At 43.0% G+C, this 18,008-nt stretch overlaps 1 protein-coding gene across 1 annotated transcript; it reads right to left on the minus strand.

Annotated features, from left to right (window-relative positions):
- Positions 1-200: 200 nt before the first annotated feature.
- LOC308146115 (beta-1,3-N-acetylglucosaminyltransferase lunatic fringe-like) lies at positions 201-11,629 on the minus strand. The gene is made up of 8 exons (XM_080517774.1): positions 11,144-11,629; positions 5,949-5,997; positions 4,951-5,053; positions 4,707-4,860; positions 3,835-3,920; positions 3,592-3,751; positions 3,418-3,503; positions 201-2,546 (listed from the first exon to the last, which is right to left on the minus strand). The coding sequence occupies exons 1-8, from the start codon at positions 11,513-11,515 to the stop codon at positions 2,480-2,482; spliced, it is 1,077 nt and encodes a 358-aa protein (XP_080373900.1). The 5' UTR covers positions 11,516-11,629; the 3' UTR covers positions 201-2,479.
- Positions 11,630-18,008: the final 6,379 nt, after the last annotated feature.

The following is an 18,008-nucleotide window of genomic DNA, read 5'->3' on the forward strand; positions in this document are numbered from 1 at the left end:
TTGGTAATCTCTGCAGGCTCTCCTTCTTGGTTCAATCAGATGTGATTACTGCTGGTGTCCCTGTGTGTGTTAAACAAATAAACACACACACACTCCTCAGGAGAGGTGGGAGCCGTGTCCATTGTACCTTGACGCCCTCTGCAATCCCCTGGTGTGGTGTGGCACAACAACAACAAAAAAAGAATCACCCTCAACACGTCTGATTGAAAAACTGTTTTTATTCACCGTAACGTCTGCACACAGTCCAGATACTGGAGAGAGTGTCAGAAGCAACGGTTCATCAAATACATTCGAAAGAGGAACAGCGTCTCACCAGTCGGCCTTCAGTAACTTCAACATAACAGCGAGACAACTGCTCACGGGAAGATAGAAGACGACTCAACGTGAGTCATTTCTCAATTAAAACCTCAAAGTAGATACCGTTATGTTTACACTGCTACTGTTTACATAAACGCTTCTGATCACAATTTGTCCATTCAAACATGCATTACAAACTAAAATACCCTTCAGGTAGGAGGACCACTTATGTCGAACATGTCCAGGGATAAACGGATTATCAGACACTTTGGGAAATCTGGCGTGGTTCCCAAAGGATCGAACGCTTTTAACCTCTTGTTATCAAATGAAAATGGCGAGAGGCAAAACAAAAAGCCAAAAGTGGGAAAAGTGCTGCGTCATGATATATACTGCATAGAGCGGGTGAATACTGAACGTTGATTTTCTTTGTGCATCAGGATGCTGAAAAGTGACCGATCCTTCCTACTGACCAACAGTGTTATGCGCGGAATCCCGACACTCTGTTGCGCCACCTAACAAAGTAAGGCACTGAAAGAGCTGCGTGGGCCACAGGGAATGTACAAGACGAACAAGCGACAATAGAAACACTTCAAGGTGATTTGTCTGGCACACCTGTTGGAATTGTATATTAAAACATGATGACAGAAGCACATAATAAAATCAGGTGACGGCATTGACATAGCAGGAAAAAAACCCAACAAAAAACAAATAAAGAAGATGTGACGATCGGATCATTAAAACCACAGTGGGATGCAGCCATGAATCTACATTTCATTCATCCTTCACCATGATACAAGAAAATGCATTTAGCTGACTAAATCTCCTCATGTGGGTCCAACACTTCATATGGAAAGGTTGCTACAACTTCACTGCAAAGGAACTGGCTCATTTACTCGGAATTTACTAAAGGATACATGCTGCATGAACCATCTGAATGACATTGTCCTCACTGACCTGACAGTGAAGTTCTGCATCTTCTCAGCTCATTGTGCGACTCAAACTGTGTTGGCTTATAAAGGTAAAGGTGTAGGACCTTGCTCATGTTAAATAGTCTAATTTGTTTAAAACTGAAAGATGTCACCACTTCAGTTTTGTAGCATTTTGCATCGTTTCCTCAGGCATGTCTGAAAGCAGGGGTGTCGAACATGAGGCCGGTTAACCTGGCCTGGAACAGGTTCCAATCTGGTGTAGGGAAAAGACCAAGCAAATTGAAAAAAATATCAAAGAAGGCATAGACCTTTTAACTGTTTAAGAGAAGATTGTTGGACGTTTCACTGTATTTGTATGATTATATGGTGCCGGGAAAGGCGCCTTCATTAAGATGTATTATTATTATTATTATTGTTGTTGTACTAAGCAGCAGAAAGTATCATTAAAACTGGCTTAATGTTGAGATTGTAACCATGTACTAAAACATAAACCTTTTCCATACTTGCACTTGGTGCCACAACAAATAAAAACTTTAAAGGTTAAATCAAAGTGTTACTACGACACTATATTACCAGTCCGGCCCGCTGAGGATATAACCCTGCAATGTGTTTGACACCCCTGTGTTCACTATGAGGAGAATCAAGGATACTTTCCAGCCAGCATTATAGAAATAATGGACAAAAATACTAAGTTAAGTACTGCTACAATTTGAATTCCTGAAGAATTTGTAGTTTTGTAGCCAATTTATCGACAAAATGACATAAATTTCACATACTATTGTGCATGTGCTTTAAATTCACTTCAAGATCTGCTATTAACACTGCACTAAACACCCTTTAAAAGTAAGTAATATTTTGTGTTTGTTCTGCACATTACTTTTACTTGTAATCGATTACAATGTTCAACAGTAGCCAAATATCTCATCTTTAGCGTGCAGCCTGGAAACCGGCGGGAACAGACCCAGTGACAGTCCAACACCCAGAAATCCAGATTATTGTGGGTGAGTCCAATGCTGATGAAACCAGACAGCCTGTTGGAAGTTTTTGGCCTTTCTGTGGCGAGCGCCAGCTCAGCTGACGACAATGTTCCTCCCCTCGGGACTCGGTCTGCCGTGAAACATGTGGGAAGGGGGGGGGGACATTTCCGACGTTCTCCAGCAGACAGCGGAGGGCCGTGTTGAGTCTCTGCGGAGCGTCTTCTCCAGCCGTTTGCCTTTCTCCCCCTCCTCCCCTCTTTTGTCTCTGGGCGGGTGTTAAAGCCGCCGGGGGCTGGGGCACCACGGGGTGTCTGGGTACAGCAGACAATGGACAGACCTGAATCTGCGGAGGAGAGGGAAACCGCTGTTACAATGCCTGGAAGCTGCCAGCTGCGCATTGCAAAGTAAAAGACCGCGACAATGCAACCGGCGGGCCAACACACGCAGGCGCACACAATGGACAAAGCCAGGAAACTTGTCGTAGTGACACGACTCTCTTACATAAAGCACGGCTGGAGTACACATGTTGTTCCTGCTCAATGGAAATGTAGCGAGTGGCCGCTTATCTCAACGCTTCCCACCTTCTACATTTATTATAGTGTGTGTCTTCCATGAAGCAACACATTAAACAACAACTACCTCAAGGCAATACAATAAATACGCCTGGCAGGGGAATGAGAGGCGGCGATAACTGGCTGAATAAAACATGAATCTTCTTCTGGTCAAGGTTACTTCAGATAGGATCATTTGTATGAATGTTGCTTGTGTGTGTGTCTGGTCCCTGCTATGGTCCCTGTGGAAACGTAATTTTGTCTTTTACACATACTGCAGTGTAATTCCATTTCTCAACATTCCACGCTGTAAAGCAACCACCCTACTCTCGAGAACTGTCTTGGGACACTAGATTCATTATTACAGGTAAAAGAGTCGACCGTTTGGAGGTAAAAGCATTGGGTGCTCAACCAAACTTCAATATTTATGTAGCAATGACATATTAAATCGGTAACAGACTGAAATTAATCGAAAATAATTCAATTTAGTTTTTTTCCCCCAGATTCATTCGTCAAACAATTCATTGAACATACTGCCTGCACTTTTCAGTGAGTATATGGAAAAGTTGAAAAAGGAAATGAACTTATAACGTCTCAGTTTGCAGAGAAATATCTGAGTCCTCAGTGACATTGATCACACACTGATACTGGCAGACACCTTACCTGGTGGGATCTTCTTTAAGTGAAAATGGTCCTTTGACATTGACAGTGTTCATGCTATTTCCCATAATGCCGTAGCTGAGCGTGACCTGGTGGCAACAGGAAGACAAAATGTGATTTGGAGTTTCCCCAGAGTAAGAAATGGTTATTTCCCAGCTATTGAGGTTGAGAGTGTACCTGCTTGCTGATGTCAGACACCAGCGCCAGATTCTCCAGGTGGGAGTGAAACAGCGGACAGCGCGTGAGGCTCGCCTCCAGCAGAGCCTCCACGATGTATCCCACCGTGCAGTCGTCGGGCAGGCGAATGTGTTCGGCGGTGGTCATGAAAGCGCCGTCACTGGACGCGGGAAGAAAATACACTCGGTGAGTAGACGAGGACTTATAGCTCACACAGTGTCAGAGACCAAAGTGAGCACTCACCTCGCCCAGGGCTTCATCTTGAGGGCGAGGCCGCGGCTCAGACAGAAGCCTGCTCCTCCGGTGGCGAACCAGAAATGAGCCTTTTTCTGCACAAACACACACACAAACAGCATGAAGGAGGAGGGATGTAGCATGATGGCATCAGATGATTCAGTCCATCTTTATGTGCGTTATACTGAGACAGAGACAAACAGAGACAGACACTCACATTCACACACACGGGCAATTTAACCTCAAAACACATTTTTGGACAGTGGAAGGAAACCGGGGAGAATATACAAACTCTACAGAGAGAGACCCTCAACTTGACCTGTGGACATCCAATACTATATAAAACATGAAGTGATGTATTTTTCCTTTTATTTAAGCTCCACTGTCCACATTGATTTAGCTTCCATTACTTCAACATACAAGCAGTATTTGAATCCAAGGGAGGGTTTGAAACACTTTCCCTCAACATCAGGCGTGCGTATAGTGTTACAGTGATCGAGATTCATATTCAATTTCACCACTCTGACCTTTAAATGATGAAAAGAAAAGCTTTTTTAATTGATTCAGTCAAATCACATCCGATTATTTCCAGTATTATCAACGTATAGTAACCACCATCACTAATTTCTTCATAATCACTAATTACAGGAGCAACCACTGCCGCTAAGAGTCTGATGCCAAATTACAGGGATTTGAGGCTGTAGGTTGCCTGGTCATGAAAAATGAGGCCTTTCAGAGCAGTAAACCTTAAAGAGACCGAAGCTAAATGGTGTTGATTCAGAAGAGGAACAGAGCTGTTGGACAAGGGAACGGAGGGAAAACCCCCCAAAAAACCCCAACAACTTTGTTCCACGATTTCTGAAATCAGACTTGTGAGTTACCGTCTCAGTTGTGTCGAGCGTCTCTGTGGCCTCGATTGGTCGTTCAAGGCTGGGCCGGCCGATGTAAACGTCCTGAGCGTGGCTATACCGAGACAAGAGTTTCAGCAGAGAGCCCACGTTCAGGTAGTTGTCGTCGTCCACGTGACAGAACCACCTGCGGCACACGGTGACGAAGAGCGTTAGCAAGCCGCTCCGTCTGTAGGTCTGAGCGGTGCAGAGAGTTTTATGTGGGTATGTATCTCACTTCTTCCCGGAATTAATAAAAGTGTCATATTCCAGGGCCATTTTGCAGGAGAGGGCTTGACGGTTATGTGCTGCGGAGCAGTTGGTGTTGATCAGGTGGGAGCCTGAGGAGCAAAATGAGACAAATCAGTGAGAAGGAGTCCGAACGACGAGGAAATGTGTCGATTATAAAACGCAGAATGTTAAGAAGAATGGAAGCTGCTTGAAAAAACCCCCAGACACTAATTACAGTCACATAATGAAGGCGTCTGATAATGAGAAGAATACCTCATTGAATGCAGAACAATTCTGCCAGTAAAAAAAGAGGAAAAGGTCTGTTGATTAAAATGAAGTGACTTCCCGGACTTTGTGGAAAACACATTGCTCAGTCAGCAGTCTGGTTCCTGCTTTCCTGCCTGTCAACCTGCAGATAACACTGCAGCGACTCAGCAAAAAAACACAACCAGCGTGTATGTGTGTGTATTAACACATTCATCGTCTCTCATGAGTGTCCGTACAGCAGCAATAATCACAGTTCCAGGTGTGGTTAGAATAGGGTGAGGGTTACGTTTAGGTGAAGTGACCAAATGCTGACTGTGTGTGTGTGTACATGAACATTTACTACAGTTGTGGACAACTGCATCTGTGTACACACATTTTGGAGAGCATTTCTCTCAATTTTTGTCAACATAAAAACAAAGTTTGAGTCAGAAAAGGTTTAAGGTAAGAGACCCCATGTCAGGAGTTTGAGTTCGGCGAGGAGGTATGGCCAACTTTAGAACAATGGTGGGCCCACTGTGCTGTAGAACTAGAGTGTCAGGGGGTGTCTTTTCCCAGCAGGATCCCAATCCCCTCATTCATTTCTGTAAAGGAATTCTGACGAAATCAGGTTGGGGGTAGGGAGTTGCACGCAATGTGCTTTAAGCTGTGTGAGAGGAAGGGTCTCAGTCACAGACCCTTTGAGAAGCCCTACTCAACTAATGTCCCCCCAAAAAAGTAAGGTGTGTGTGTGTCTCTCACCCATCTTTTTCCTCAGCCCCTCGTCCTCTCCATCAGTGAACACGTACGTCTGTTGCAGAAAAACAAAAACAAAAACACAACGCAACACCATGCGTGTTATTCCAGCAGCCTTCATTGTTCTGAGGTCAGTGTTTGTGATTTCAGGTGAGGCTCCACCCGTTTCCGCAGGGCGGCGGCGGCGGCATGCAGGACGAGAAGGCCGAGCCGAAGGTAAGCCTCCTGTCCGTCAGCAGCAGAGCAGCTGGTCACAAGCCACGTAGCTGTGTGTGTTTATGTGACGAGTGATGGGGTTGAGGATCAGCGCACACTCAGGAAACTGTGCAGGCCCCATAACTTTCCACAGGAAGCCGGCACACACCCTGGGGTGCACACACAGGGCCGTGCATAAACAGTCTCGTTTTAGCTCAGTTTTTACAGGACAATGGAATTGAAATGAAACAATGACAACAAGGCCGACATACTAACTCTGTGGTTTATTTTGACCTTATTTACAGACACCGTGGTTGAGACTTTTCTCACAAGTGATAAACATTAACAATGGCCAAGTACAAGGACATTCAAATGGACAGACGACCAAGTTGGACTGCTATTGCGGCTGACTCAAGTCCCAGGAGAATATGGACTGGGAGTCGTGACATTCTGGAGGCAAACACTGTTATTGTCTATACTTGTGCAGAAGAAGTACTTACAATGGCCGTGGTGCACGTGCACGGGGAGCAGGGTTTTAGAACGGTTGCATTGTCCCTGTTTGTTGTTTCGTCCTCTTTTAGTTTACATTCACTCCTTAAACTACTGGTTTTCCTGTTTCTTAGCAGACAGATAAATGTCCCCAAATGATCACTTATGAGTTGACAGAAACATGAGAGTACAATGCTTGTGAGGTTTTCTCTTCAGTTTTCCCTTTTGGTTCACATTGCCTGCTTTCAAATTTGATTAGATTCAATGAGATGACTCAAAACATTTAATTTTGTTAAGATGTTCAGTTAAAGTGGTGGGTTGTGTGTGCATGTGGCAATTTCTGACATTTGATCCTGAATAAAAGGAACGTTTGACTGTTTCTCCAGACTTCATGCATCATCGCTGCTACAACAATGGATGTGTGCTGCGCTAAATGCACTATTGGTTACTGCGGCTATATTTGTACAAGCTGGGATCTCAGAAAGAGTTTCCAAGGGACTTTCTACAACTTCAGGAGTCCCTCTATTGCGCAACCAACACCAAAGAGGAAGATTTGTGAAAGAGAGATGGCAGTTATGACATTTGTCACATTCGGTTTGGGTTGTTTGAATTTGGTTGTTTGTACTGCAGTTTAGCTGACCTCATGCCAGATATTGTTTCCAGGAGGAGCGGCCTTCAATTTCCAAATGTTTTGGGTAGTGGCCGTGGTTCCACAAAACAGACATTGGAAACACATCTTTTGCATTGGGGAGGGGGAGAGGGCTACTGGAAATGTAACTTTTTGAAAACACTGCGTCTCCATCGCAGTGTAAATGTGGGACAATGCAACTTTTCTAAAAACGTGAATACTGCACATGTGCACTGCTGTCGTGGTAAATAGCCGTATGGATGTGTGATCCACTCATAACACAACCAAGGAAGACAGTTGAAAGGAGCTTGAACTTTTACAGCAGACCGTTCTCTGCATGCATACATAGGTGATTTTTACCAGATAGAAACAGCGCCCACTAGTGGCCAAGCTGCTCCACACTTTGAAAGACACTGCCCGAAATCTACCTACCGACTCAACTTAATTTAGATCTCAAAGCTTTAGCCTAATGTGTCCTTGAGGTCTTCTTTTCTTCCCCTTCTTCACAAATGCAGAGAAGTTTCTCGCTCTGTCTTTAATTTGAGTGTCCAACTGAGTGCAAAGGAGTAGGACACTAAATAATAATCGTTTATCTCCTGCTGTACTAAACTTGACCAAACACATTTAAAACCCATGTTATTGATGCAGAAATATCATCTGACATCACCAAACACGGAGGGGTTGCATTTTACAACCCAACTGCCACGAATCACAAATTAAATAATTAAAAGTACTGTGTGATCACATCACTGCCTGTGGTGGAGCTAGAGAAAAAAAGAAGAGCGGGAACAAGCTCTGCCAGCTGTGAGTTCTTGTCAGACTCATTTTTTTTCTCCCCTCTGATCCTCTTAAGCTCCTCAAGAAGAGTTGGCGTCTGCATCAGTACAAGTGTGAGAGTGTGTGTGTCTGTGTCATGGAAGTGTGTGCCTCAGCCAAGGCTGAGGAAGCGGTTGGGGGGGTGGGAGAAAATGCAGGGTTTTTTTTTCTTTCAGGGGTGAGGGTGGGGGGTGGGTGGCCAGGAGTTGAACTTTACAACGCAGGAAACAGCAGCAACCACTGAGACAAGTGGTACGTGTGTGTGTGTGTGTGTGTGTGTGTGTGTGTGTGTGTGTGTGTGTGTGTGTGTGTGTGTGTACTCTTGTGATCAGACACATTTTTAACTTCCCATGAAAAATCCAGCGAGTTCCCAGGGCGTGTGTGTGTGTGTGTGCGCGTTTTCGGGGAGCTCGCGCAGACAATGTGTGCTTGTGTGTTGTCACATTTCCATTACTCAGCAGTCTCTTGGAGGTGTGTCTGGGAAACAGGTAGAGTTACAAACACCTGACCGTGAGAGTAGATGCAGGAATGCATCTCACACACACACACACACACACACACACACACACACACACACACACACACACACACACACACACACACACACACACACACACACACACACACACACACACACACACACACACACACACACACACACACACACACACACACACACACACACACACACACACACACACACACACACCAGCTGATCCCCCACCAGTATATCCTCGCGTTTACATGTCAACAAAAAGCTGCATGAGTGTCTCCCTCCAGCACCCGGGGGGTTTCGGTAGAAGTCAGAGCGACCGCCGAACAATCCGCAGTCACGTCTGGGTCTCATTACCGGCTTTGAAGCCGCTGGGTGCAGCTCGCCGCGGCACCATGTGCTGCGCAGCAACAGATTCATCTTTGACTCACTCGCCACCGAGGTTCAGACCAAAAAGCTGTCAAAGCCATCTCCTCTTTGATCTCAGATATTTATCTGCAAGAAGCTGCAACTTCTTCCCCTTCATCTTCCGTGCACATTCCAGCTCCTGGAGATCCCACGCCGAAGTTTTAATCCACATAAGTTTGCTTCCGATGAATGGGCTCAATACATGGCTTTACTGCTCTTGTTGGGTTTACAGTGAGAGTTACAGTTCTCACAGAGACAACCTTTGATGGTATCCTCACAAATGTGACTGGAGCCCTGTCCAGATGATCTGCCTGAGCAAAAGTAACCCGAGTAACAGAAACATTTTAAAATTGCACCTGAAGGTAAAGATGATTTAAAATTACCAGCATGAGGAATGAGTGAAGTGTCAAATTACAGAATCATAGTTTAGATTTTAAGGTGTCTTGGTTTGCACTTCCGCCTCACAGAGGATTTAGTTCCTCGCTTGGGGAGAAATCTAATTGCCTGGTCTAATTTCATTGTAAATATGAACGTGTGTGTTGCCAGTCCTGTTCTTCCAGTGTCAGCTGAGTTCGGCTGCAGCCCTAAATTATGTGTAACAAGTCTATGAGATTGAGGGATGGTTCATGTTACCAAGTCAAAGCTTCTGTAATGATGAATTGAGGTGGAAAATAATGTCATTAGCTTGATCTCGTGAAAAATATCGGTACGATGGATCTGCTTCAGAAGAAAACAACGTTTGGTCCTCAATTATTAGTTGAAAGACAAAATGTTTACAGCGGAGTAAATCGAGTTAGCAATTAGCAGGCTGGCATGTTTCCATTGAACTCACCGTCTGTGAATTTGTCTCTATAATATCAAACCTAGCAGCTCAAAAGATGCATTTTAATTACTGAGCTGAACTCTTCTCATCAGGATTTATTTAACAAAAATAACACTGGGATAAGGCCTCTACATGACCCCCCCCCCACCCCCTGTAATTTTCCTTCTGCTGCTCTTCCCAGAAAACGCAGTGATGCTCCCCAAATAGACTCTTTAGCCTCGGTCTCACTGCGCAGTACGTGTCGGAGCAAGGCGGGCCGAGATGGTACAGTACGGCAAAGCGCACCCACCACAAGAGAGTAGGGTTAAAATGTCAGCCGAGTTGTGAACGACGCAGGACGCCAGGCCTATAGGGGGCGCGGTAACTCTACCGCAGAAACACAGCAAAAACAGAGAAGAAAACGAGGTGCAGGCAAAAATGCTGGTTTTTAAGAAGTCCAACATGTGGCCTTATTGAACCAAATAGCATCAGGAGCTTCTGCAGCAGGTCGTCGCCGCCGCCGCCATATTTGATGTGACGCATCAACACACGTCATTACTAATCAACATAGTCACGTTATATATCATGATATACATATCCGACTTTTTTGTTACCTAATACCACAATAAAGTCCAAAAATCTGCATCAACCAAGTTCCTTCACTACGTTTTATATATATATATTGCATATGAAACAGATCTTTAATTTTTTTTTTTTTTATTTAAGAACCCCAGATGTGGTTCATAGTGGGTTAAATTGTCTTATCCTGGACTGACCCGAGCTCAACCTGGAGCCATTCTGGTCCAAAGTGGACCAATTTCTGGCTTGGTACAGTCGGCCTCAGTTGAGTCCAACTCAGCTGGCCACCATACCAAGCCACAAAAATGTTTGAATGGTATCCTCAAAACACCACCTCAAACAGCCCCTCTCACATATTTACTGCTCTATAGAGACAGTCTTTCTTTGTGAGGCCATGGCATGCCACTTTGAAGCTGCTTTATTAAAATTCACAGTGGCCTTGAGTTGAACAATTGCTTTCTTTTTTTCTGTGCAGTGAGGAAAGTCATGTAGATGAAGTCCTGCAGAGTCCTTCTCCCTCCTGCTTGTATTGTGTCAACACATTAACAGCAGTGTGACTGGCCTGTTAGCCCTCAGATCTCCATCTCATTCATCACAAAGGCTCCTATCTGTGTTTTACAATTCACTGGCAGGCTGGATCAAAGAGATCCTCGGTGCAACAGGGGTAGGGGGGGCGGGGGGGGGGGGGGGGGGCTGGGAAGAATTGGGCTCAAACTTCCATGAAGAATTAAAAAAAAAGAAAAGTTTTTGTTGTTGTCTGTACATCAACATGCCTGAAAAGCTTGCCTCACCTGATGCATGTTCCTGGAGATCCAGGTGTCCAGCAGCAGCTCCAGCCTCTGCCGGTGATACCTCCAGGTGGTCTTCACCGCGATGAGCAAGTCAGCCGGGGACAGAGGCTCCACCGGCCCGGGAGGAGCGCTGCTCCGCGGCGGCCCGTCGGCCGCCCTCTTCTCCCGGCTCAGCCTCCTGAAATACGTGGAGAAAAGTTTCGCCCCGGCCGCGGCGGGAGGCTTCGCCGGGGTGGCGCCGCCCGGCTGTCCGCCGGTCAGCGCCAGCATCCCGGTTACCAGCAGGCAGGTGATCGCGGCTGCTGCTGCGGCGGCGGACCGAGCTCCCGCCGGTCCAACGGCGATCTTCGACCCGCCGACAGGTTTCCACATGGTGACGGACCGGAGGGACTTACTGCTTCATTCCGAGAGGGAAGGGGAGTTAAATAACTCTTCAGTGCGGATTACAACATCTCCACGGGGCAGACGGAGCCTCCCTGAGCGGGTGAGTTCCCACCGTGTGACCCGCAGCAACAGCCTCCAGTCTGTTACCTCCTCCGGGAGGCGGGACGCTGCGGATCCGCAGGCCGAGTGGAGCGCGCTGCGTGTGGGCGTGGCTATCTGCACAGAGCCGGGGACCCACCGGGGGTCCGCTTGATCCCCGTTAGTTGCCACTGTGGAGACAAACATATCCATTAGATTACTCATAAGATTCATAAACATCCACTACACATAAAAAGGATCAATACAGATATATTTACAAACAAAACAACCAAAACAAACATGGAGTTTGAACATCATCAAAGATTGATGCAACATAATTCCCTTATTCGCAATTGCTTTCTTCAGTTGTCTTTTGACAACTGCTCTCCTACATTCTAGTCAATTATTGTCATTGCTCATCATGACAGAATATTGCTAGGTGAATCATAAAGAGCCACAAAATTATCCCCAAAAAATGAATCTTTAATCACATTATTAATGATTACTCACAGACAGAGGACTTTAATAGCACATGCCTACCAAATGTTCAATGTAATTCATTACACAAAGATTCACACAACCCCCCCAAAAAAGACCCTCAATTATAATATGTAGCGAACAACAAATAAAGCAAATAAAGCACCTCACAATCATATAATAATGTAATACATGCTGGTAATGTAATCATTCCCCCCGCTTTCATTGTAATAAAGCCCATAATGTAAGAATGCGCAATACTTATATGTGATCTATTATTGAAGTAGCGTTTAAAAAAAATAAAAAACTTTTGTATATGTAATAACTGCAGCCAATAATGTTATAATGCATACATAGGTCTGCCTTTCTTGGAATTCTTTTAGGTTTTATGCAGTTTGACCCCCAAAAACAAGTGTAGTTGATGGGATTATGGTCATATTCATTCATTCATTGAGGATGTAACATTCTGTAAAAATCAATTTATTAATATATTATTGGAAGACGATTACATTATCACCTTTATTAGATTTAGAATGGCCAAAATGATTAGGTTTTGGCTATTACATTATTGGTTGCTAGTTAGACGCAAAGTACAAAATACTGTAAAATAATGCACACAGACAATCATGGAGAGATGCAAAAGTAAAACAAAAGATGAATCAATAAGAAAGACACACAAACCACTGAGAAAGTTGCAAAACCACCACAAAAATTCATAATGGACACAAAAGAAATACAAAAACAAACAAAACATTGCAATCACACAGAGATGCAAACTGGAAGAGGCCTGAAGCGACCCGGAACAAACCAACCACACAGAGATAAAAACACACAGCAGAGATGAGACGCAACCACTCAGACAGAAAAGTCAAACGGAAGTTGCATTTCAACTGTAGGAACTTTCCCCAATATGTTGAATCATTGAAATAAATTAAAATGCGAGAACAAGATTCTAAACCCTCAAAAACATCCTGCTTATTTTGCATTCATTTATAAAGACTTAGAAGTGAGGGCTCCACATTTCTGACTGGATGATGACTTCATAATCTTTCTGTCACTTACAAACATAAAATCCCCACAGCTGCGTGCAGATCGTTTTTCTTCTTTTATCATCATTGTGCTTTAACCAGATTAAGAACTCCAGCAGTGGAGGTTTTAAATCTATTGTGTTGTCCTCATGTTTACAAGTTTTCAAACGAGCACGCCAGTTTCAAATCTATGCAAAAGTACAAAGAAGGCCTAAAAACACCTGGCAAGAGGCACGAATCTATGCAAAAAAGTATAATGCATTCTGCAGAAATTACAACAAAAACACACAAGATGGACCATAGAAGGTCAAATTGATAACAAAATAATAACAAACAGCTATAATAAGACCAGATATGTGAACAGAAATATGTAAATCTACTACGATAAGATGGACTTAACCATACAGTTAAGCAATCTTTTTCCATAAAAAATGCACAAAAACAAGATAAACACAAAAAAAACCATGTGATGTGCAAAATGTATTCTTTAGGGCCAATTGCCTTATCTGATAATAATAATGATGATGATGATGATGAAAATGGCATGAGGCGTGAGAGGCTGCTTCGACGACAGTGCAAGCGAAAATGCGTCATGTTTTGTTTTTTTGTTTTTTCATTTCACAAAAGCTTCACCGCTACATTTTGGAAACTATGTGATATGGGCAGACGATGATGTCGGATTATTCTTACCATGATCCCCAACTATAAAACTATGTGCAGTAGCAACACTTCAGAAAAGCTAAGCTTTCTTTGTTTCCATGGAAACGGAGTCGGAATATTTGCAGTTGCAATTCCTCATGTAAATAGACAAAACATGACAAAAGTTACTTTTTTTTTTCTTGCTTTTACATTTGCTTGCTTTTAATTTTCTTGTGGGTCTGTTTATGAGCTTATTGACATTTTTCATTCCTTTTCTCAGTTGCTTATGCTTGCTCATGTGGATTTGTTGGGTTTCTCTCTGTAAAGAAATCACAGAAATGACTGTGTTGTATTTGGTGCTATATAAATAAAGTTGAATTTATTTTTAAAATGGAATTTTCGGAATAACTTGGCAATCTCATGCCTCTGAAACTCTCGAGTGTTGGTTATGGTTTGTCCTCCTGGGAGTGTGAACATCCGTCTTTCAACAGATTTGCCCTAATTTGATGTTAAATTGAAGATGACGTGGTGTGCAGTTCAACCCCCTCCAGGCATTGAAGGTTCTGATGGGATGAATGTGAAGACCAATAAATGAGATCCATATCATAAATCATTCAGAGTTCTCTCACAGCCTACATAGAAGCATCTGGATCTATCATGTTTGCTAATAATTTATTTAGACTTTTCTGTTAATTTCCATGTTTTCAATTAATATGAACTCATGTTTTTCAGAGAGTGCTCATGTCTTCAATATAAACCACGCTCAATTAGAGTCCGTACCTGAGGAAAACCAGACTCTCTGTGGAGGACATGTGCATAAAATTGATCTTTACCCGGCTTCTAATGCTACACCACCACCCCAGAGATGCGTAGAATAAATTACAAGTGTTTTTTTTCTTCCAGATACAGTACCATGAAGCATCATCGTGATTAGACTGTGCAATATATTTAGTTTTTTATTCATTCTTTTATGCCAAAAGCATGCCTGCTGTGCACTGATTTTTCATGACATGATTTTTTCATTACATTTTGTCGAAATGACAAATAAAGTTTGTTTAAAAAAGAAAGATAATTTGGCAATCTGCATATATGTTTTTTTTTCAGATTTTTGAACATGGAAGTAGCAGTTTTCTTGGATCATTCTGCAAATGGACAAATGTTTAAAATGACCCAGGCATTGGAGTGTGTGTACGGCTGCCAGCACACACACACACACACACACACACACACACACACACACACACACACACACACACACACACACACACACACACACACACACACACACACACACACGATGAACTTGCCAAGCAGCCAGGTTGCCAGATCCACCAACCATGTGAGGAATGTTTCCTCTCTAATAATGAGCCGTTTGTTTGTGCCGCCTATCTGCTGTAAATGACTTTTTATTTTGTAAACTTAGAGGTGGGAAATATCTGTTTTGAAAAAAAACGTGGGTATTTGTATACACAGCCTGACTCGGCTTCTTGACTTCCCCTCCATCTGATTGCTGCTCCCCGCCCATGATGTATTTCACCTGTGAGTGATCGTCTTCACCTGCTGGCTGTGGTTTATATTGTGTGTCTTCTGTGTATTCTGGTTCTCAATTCGTCTGTGTTTTTGGTGTGGATAGTGCTCCAGTGATTCTGTCTGTGTTTCTGCGTTTGAGCTTTCCAGTGTCTCTTTGGCGGTTACACTTTCAGTATTATGACTCAATTCTGATTTGTTGCTGAAGTGTGGCACGGATCAAATTTGCTTAAAGACGATTTAAGCAGGAAAAAGAGACAGACATTTAGCTTCTATGATATCAGATACAGGCCTAATGCATATGTGGACATAAATCTGATATGAGTCAGATATGAGCCAATGTGATCACGGTCTGACCGGGCTGATCACATTTTTTTTGGACAATGCATCTCTAACGTCATCAAATCGGCAACCATCTAGCTTATTTTGTCATTTATACAGTAAATGTGCAATACATAAATGTGAAGCCTGGACGCTATCTGACAAGACGAAAATCCAGCACAGTGGTTAATTGAGGAAGGTCACATGACTTCAGTCTTTGAGGAGAGGAAGTAATAACTGCCTTCTCGGGCACCGTAACATGAGCATCATGCGTCATCATGTTTTTGACTTCCCAGTTAGAAGTTCAGAAGTAGCTTGTCGTTTGTAAAGAATATAAATATGCATGTGCAAAGTTTGAGATGTTGTCTGAAAATGTACTTGCAAGAATCAAAGATGGGTCACTTGATAAAAATACGTGTAACCGCATGTGAAAAAGAACAAAAAATTGATTTAGGCAGCAAATATGATCTAGGCATCAGTACAATGCAGTGTAAATGAGCCCTCGTGAGCCCTCGTGTTTCACCTGTGTTCTTGTGGACTTTATTTCTTGTGTTTTGTTGCGATTTAGAAAAAAAGATAGAGCTTCTGTGCCACAAAAACTTAACTTAATAGATTTGAAGATACAGGGTCTACAAATAAGCCTGTATGTGTTGATTTTGTTTCGTACTGAGCAATTTCGATATATTGAGCTTTTGCACAACATTTTGCTTCTTGGTTTAAACAAAACCAAAATACCATCCTACCAGTTTTAAGAAAAGATTTTTTTGTGAAATTCTTGGAAAGTCAGTTATTTGCAGCAACTGAAGAATCAGACAGCCTTTTGATCAAATTGGAGCTAAAAGAGAACTGAGCACAAACACGACACTGGAGTCTGATCTGTTTCTGTTTAATGTGTTGACTAGTAACTTTACAGTTTGTTGTGCTGTCTTAAAATAGACCTAAAAAAAAATAATGAATTCATTGAAAATGCAGTTTCTAACGACAACATCAGTTAGTTTGCTTCCTATGTACTGTATGTAACCTGCTATATGTGAACGAGCATTTGAAGTTGGAATAGCTTTTAAACCTCGTGGCCTCAAGCCGTGCAGATAAATGCGTCAGCAGGAAGTCTTTTAGCTGGTGCGAACATGAAAAGGAAACGCAGCACATTCATACGATCTCCACATTCAAACATGGGAAACATAACATCAAACATATTTCTTTAATCATCGCTGTTATGAATATGATTGGATGTTCAATAATTAATTGACTTTTCACTGCAGGGAAATCATTCTTGGGCTATATATGATTAAATTCTTCTCTTTTTTTTCCTTCCTAAACAGAAATTAATTGACCTTGCGTCACAGTATCTGGGACAATCTGCTACTTAATTAAGCAGTAACATTAGTCACACTTTGAACATTTCACCTTTGCTTCTTTTTTTTTTCATTTCCTACATGGCTGCATAGAGTTATCTTTATATATGCGTCATTATAACCCTTTCCAACAGAGGGTTGGTTGAGTGTGCATGGCCATATAGCAGTAAAAACAAAGTCCAGCTGAGGATTATGTTTAGCAGGTATTGGACAAAGAAAACACTTTGACCTGGTGTTTGTGTGAGAGCCAATACATTTCCAGGGTTATTGGCTGTTTTGACAGTGAAAAACATCCTGATATTTCATGGTAATCCCATCACGAGCTGTCGAGACTTTTCTCAAAAGCCTCAAATGTCAACCCCTCCTGGTGGCACCAGAGGAATAGACCCCATTCACTTGATTGACTGGCTTAGAATGAAAAGTTATTGTTGATCCACCTGTGCTGTACCATGAGAAACACTGCTCACTGACTCATCCACAATAATGTCACACACGGCAACGACTCACTGCTACAAACTGGCACATGTATGAACAAGCAGTCCCAGCAGGGGGTGATAACTCCTTCAGTGAGTCATGGGCGAAAAGGAAGAAATATCTAAGTGACAATTTCATTTCATTTGTTCTATTGCAGTGTTGTTGCGATACACAACATCGTGTATTAAGTGTTTAGCTGAAGTTACATCAGTTTGTTGGATGAAGACTCTTTATAATCTGGATTTTACGGCCGTTATGTTGCTTCTTGGGTGTCCGTTTACACAACAACGGCGCTCTGAACCACTGAAAACTTTTTAAGAAGGCACTGATTCCGTCTCCATGTAAAGCGGGTAAAGCGCAACTTTCCTGAAAAGTTGCCACGGTGTGTGCACATCATGGTCGTTGTAAACTATTCTGCACGTGAGTATCGTGTATAAATCAGGAGGACGGCGACTGGATACCTCAGGAACTGGCTTTTATTAGCACATCTACATTACCCAGGATCCTCTGGGAGCGCGCACTTTGGCCTACAAACAACAGTTTCATTTTACGACAGTTATACGTCACACTGTTGTGACGGCA

Source organism: Blennius ocellaris (genome assembly GCF_963422515.1).
Source record: "Blennius ocellaris genome assembly, chromosome: 3".
NCBI classification, from domain to species: Eukaryota; Metazoa; Chordata; class Actinopteri; order Blenniiformes; family Blenniidae; genus Blennius; species Blennius ocellaris.

What these genes read in the sequence shown, in the direction of transcription:
- LOC308146115 (XM_080517774.1), bottom strand. Translation starts at nt 11,515, where the DNA reads ATGTGGAAACCTGTCGGCGGGTCGAAGATCGCCGTTGGACCGGCGGGA. An exon ending in GGGGCTGAGGAAAAAGATGG is followed by an intron (nt 5,054 to 5,948) that starts GTGAGAGACACA and finishes TTTGCTCCTCAG; the next exon opens with GCTCCCACCTGATCAACACC. An exon ending in CTTAAAGAAGATCCCACCAG is followed by an intron (nt 2,547 to 3,417) that starts GTAAGGTGTCTG and finishes TCTCCTCCGCAG; the next exon opens with ATTCAGGTCTGTCCATTGTC.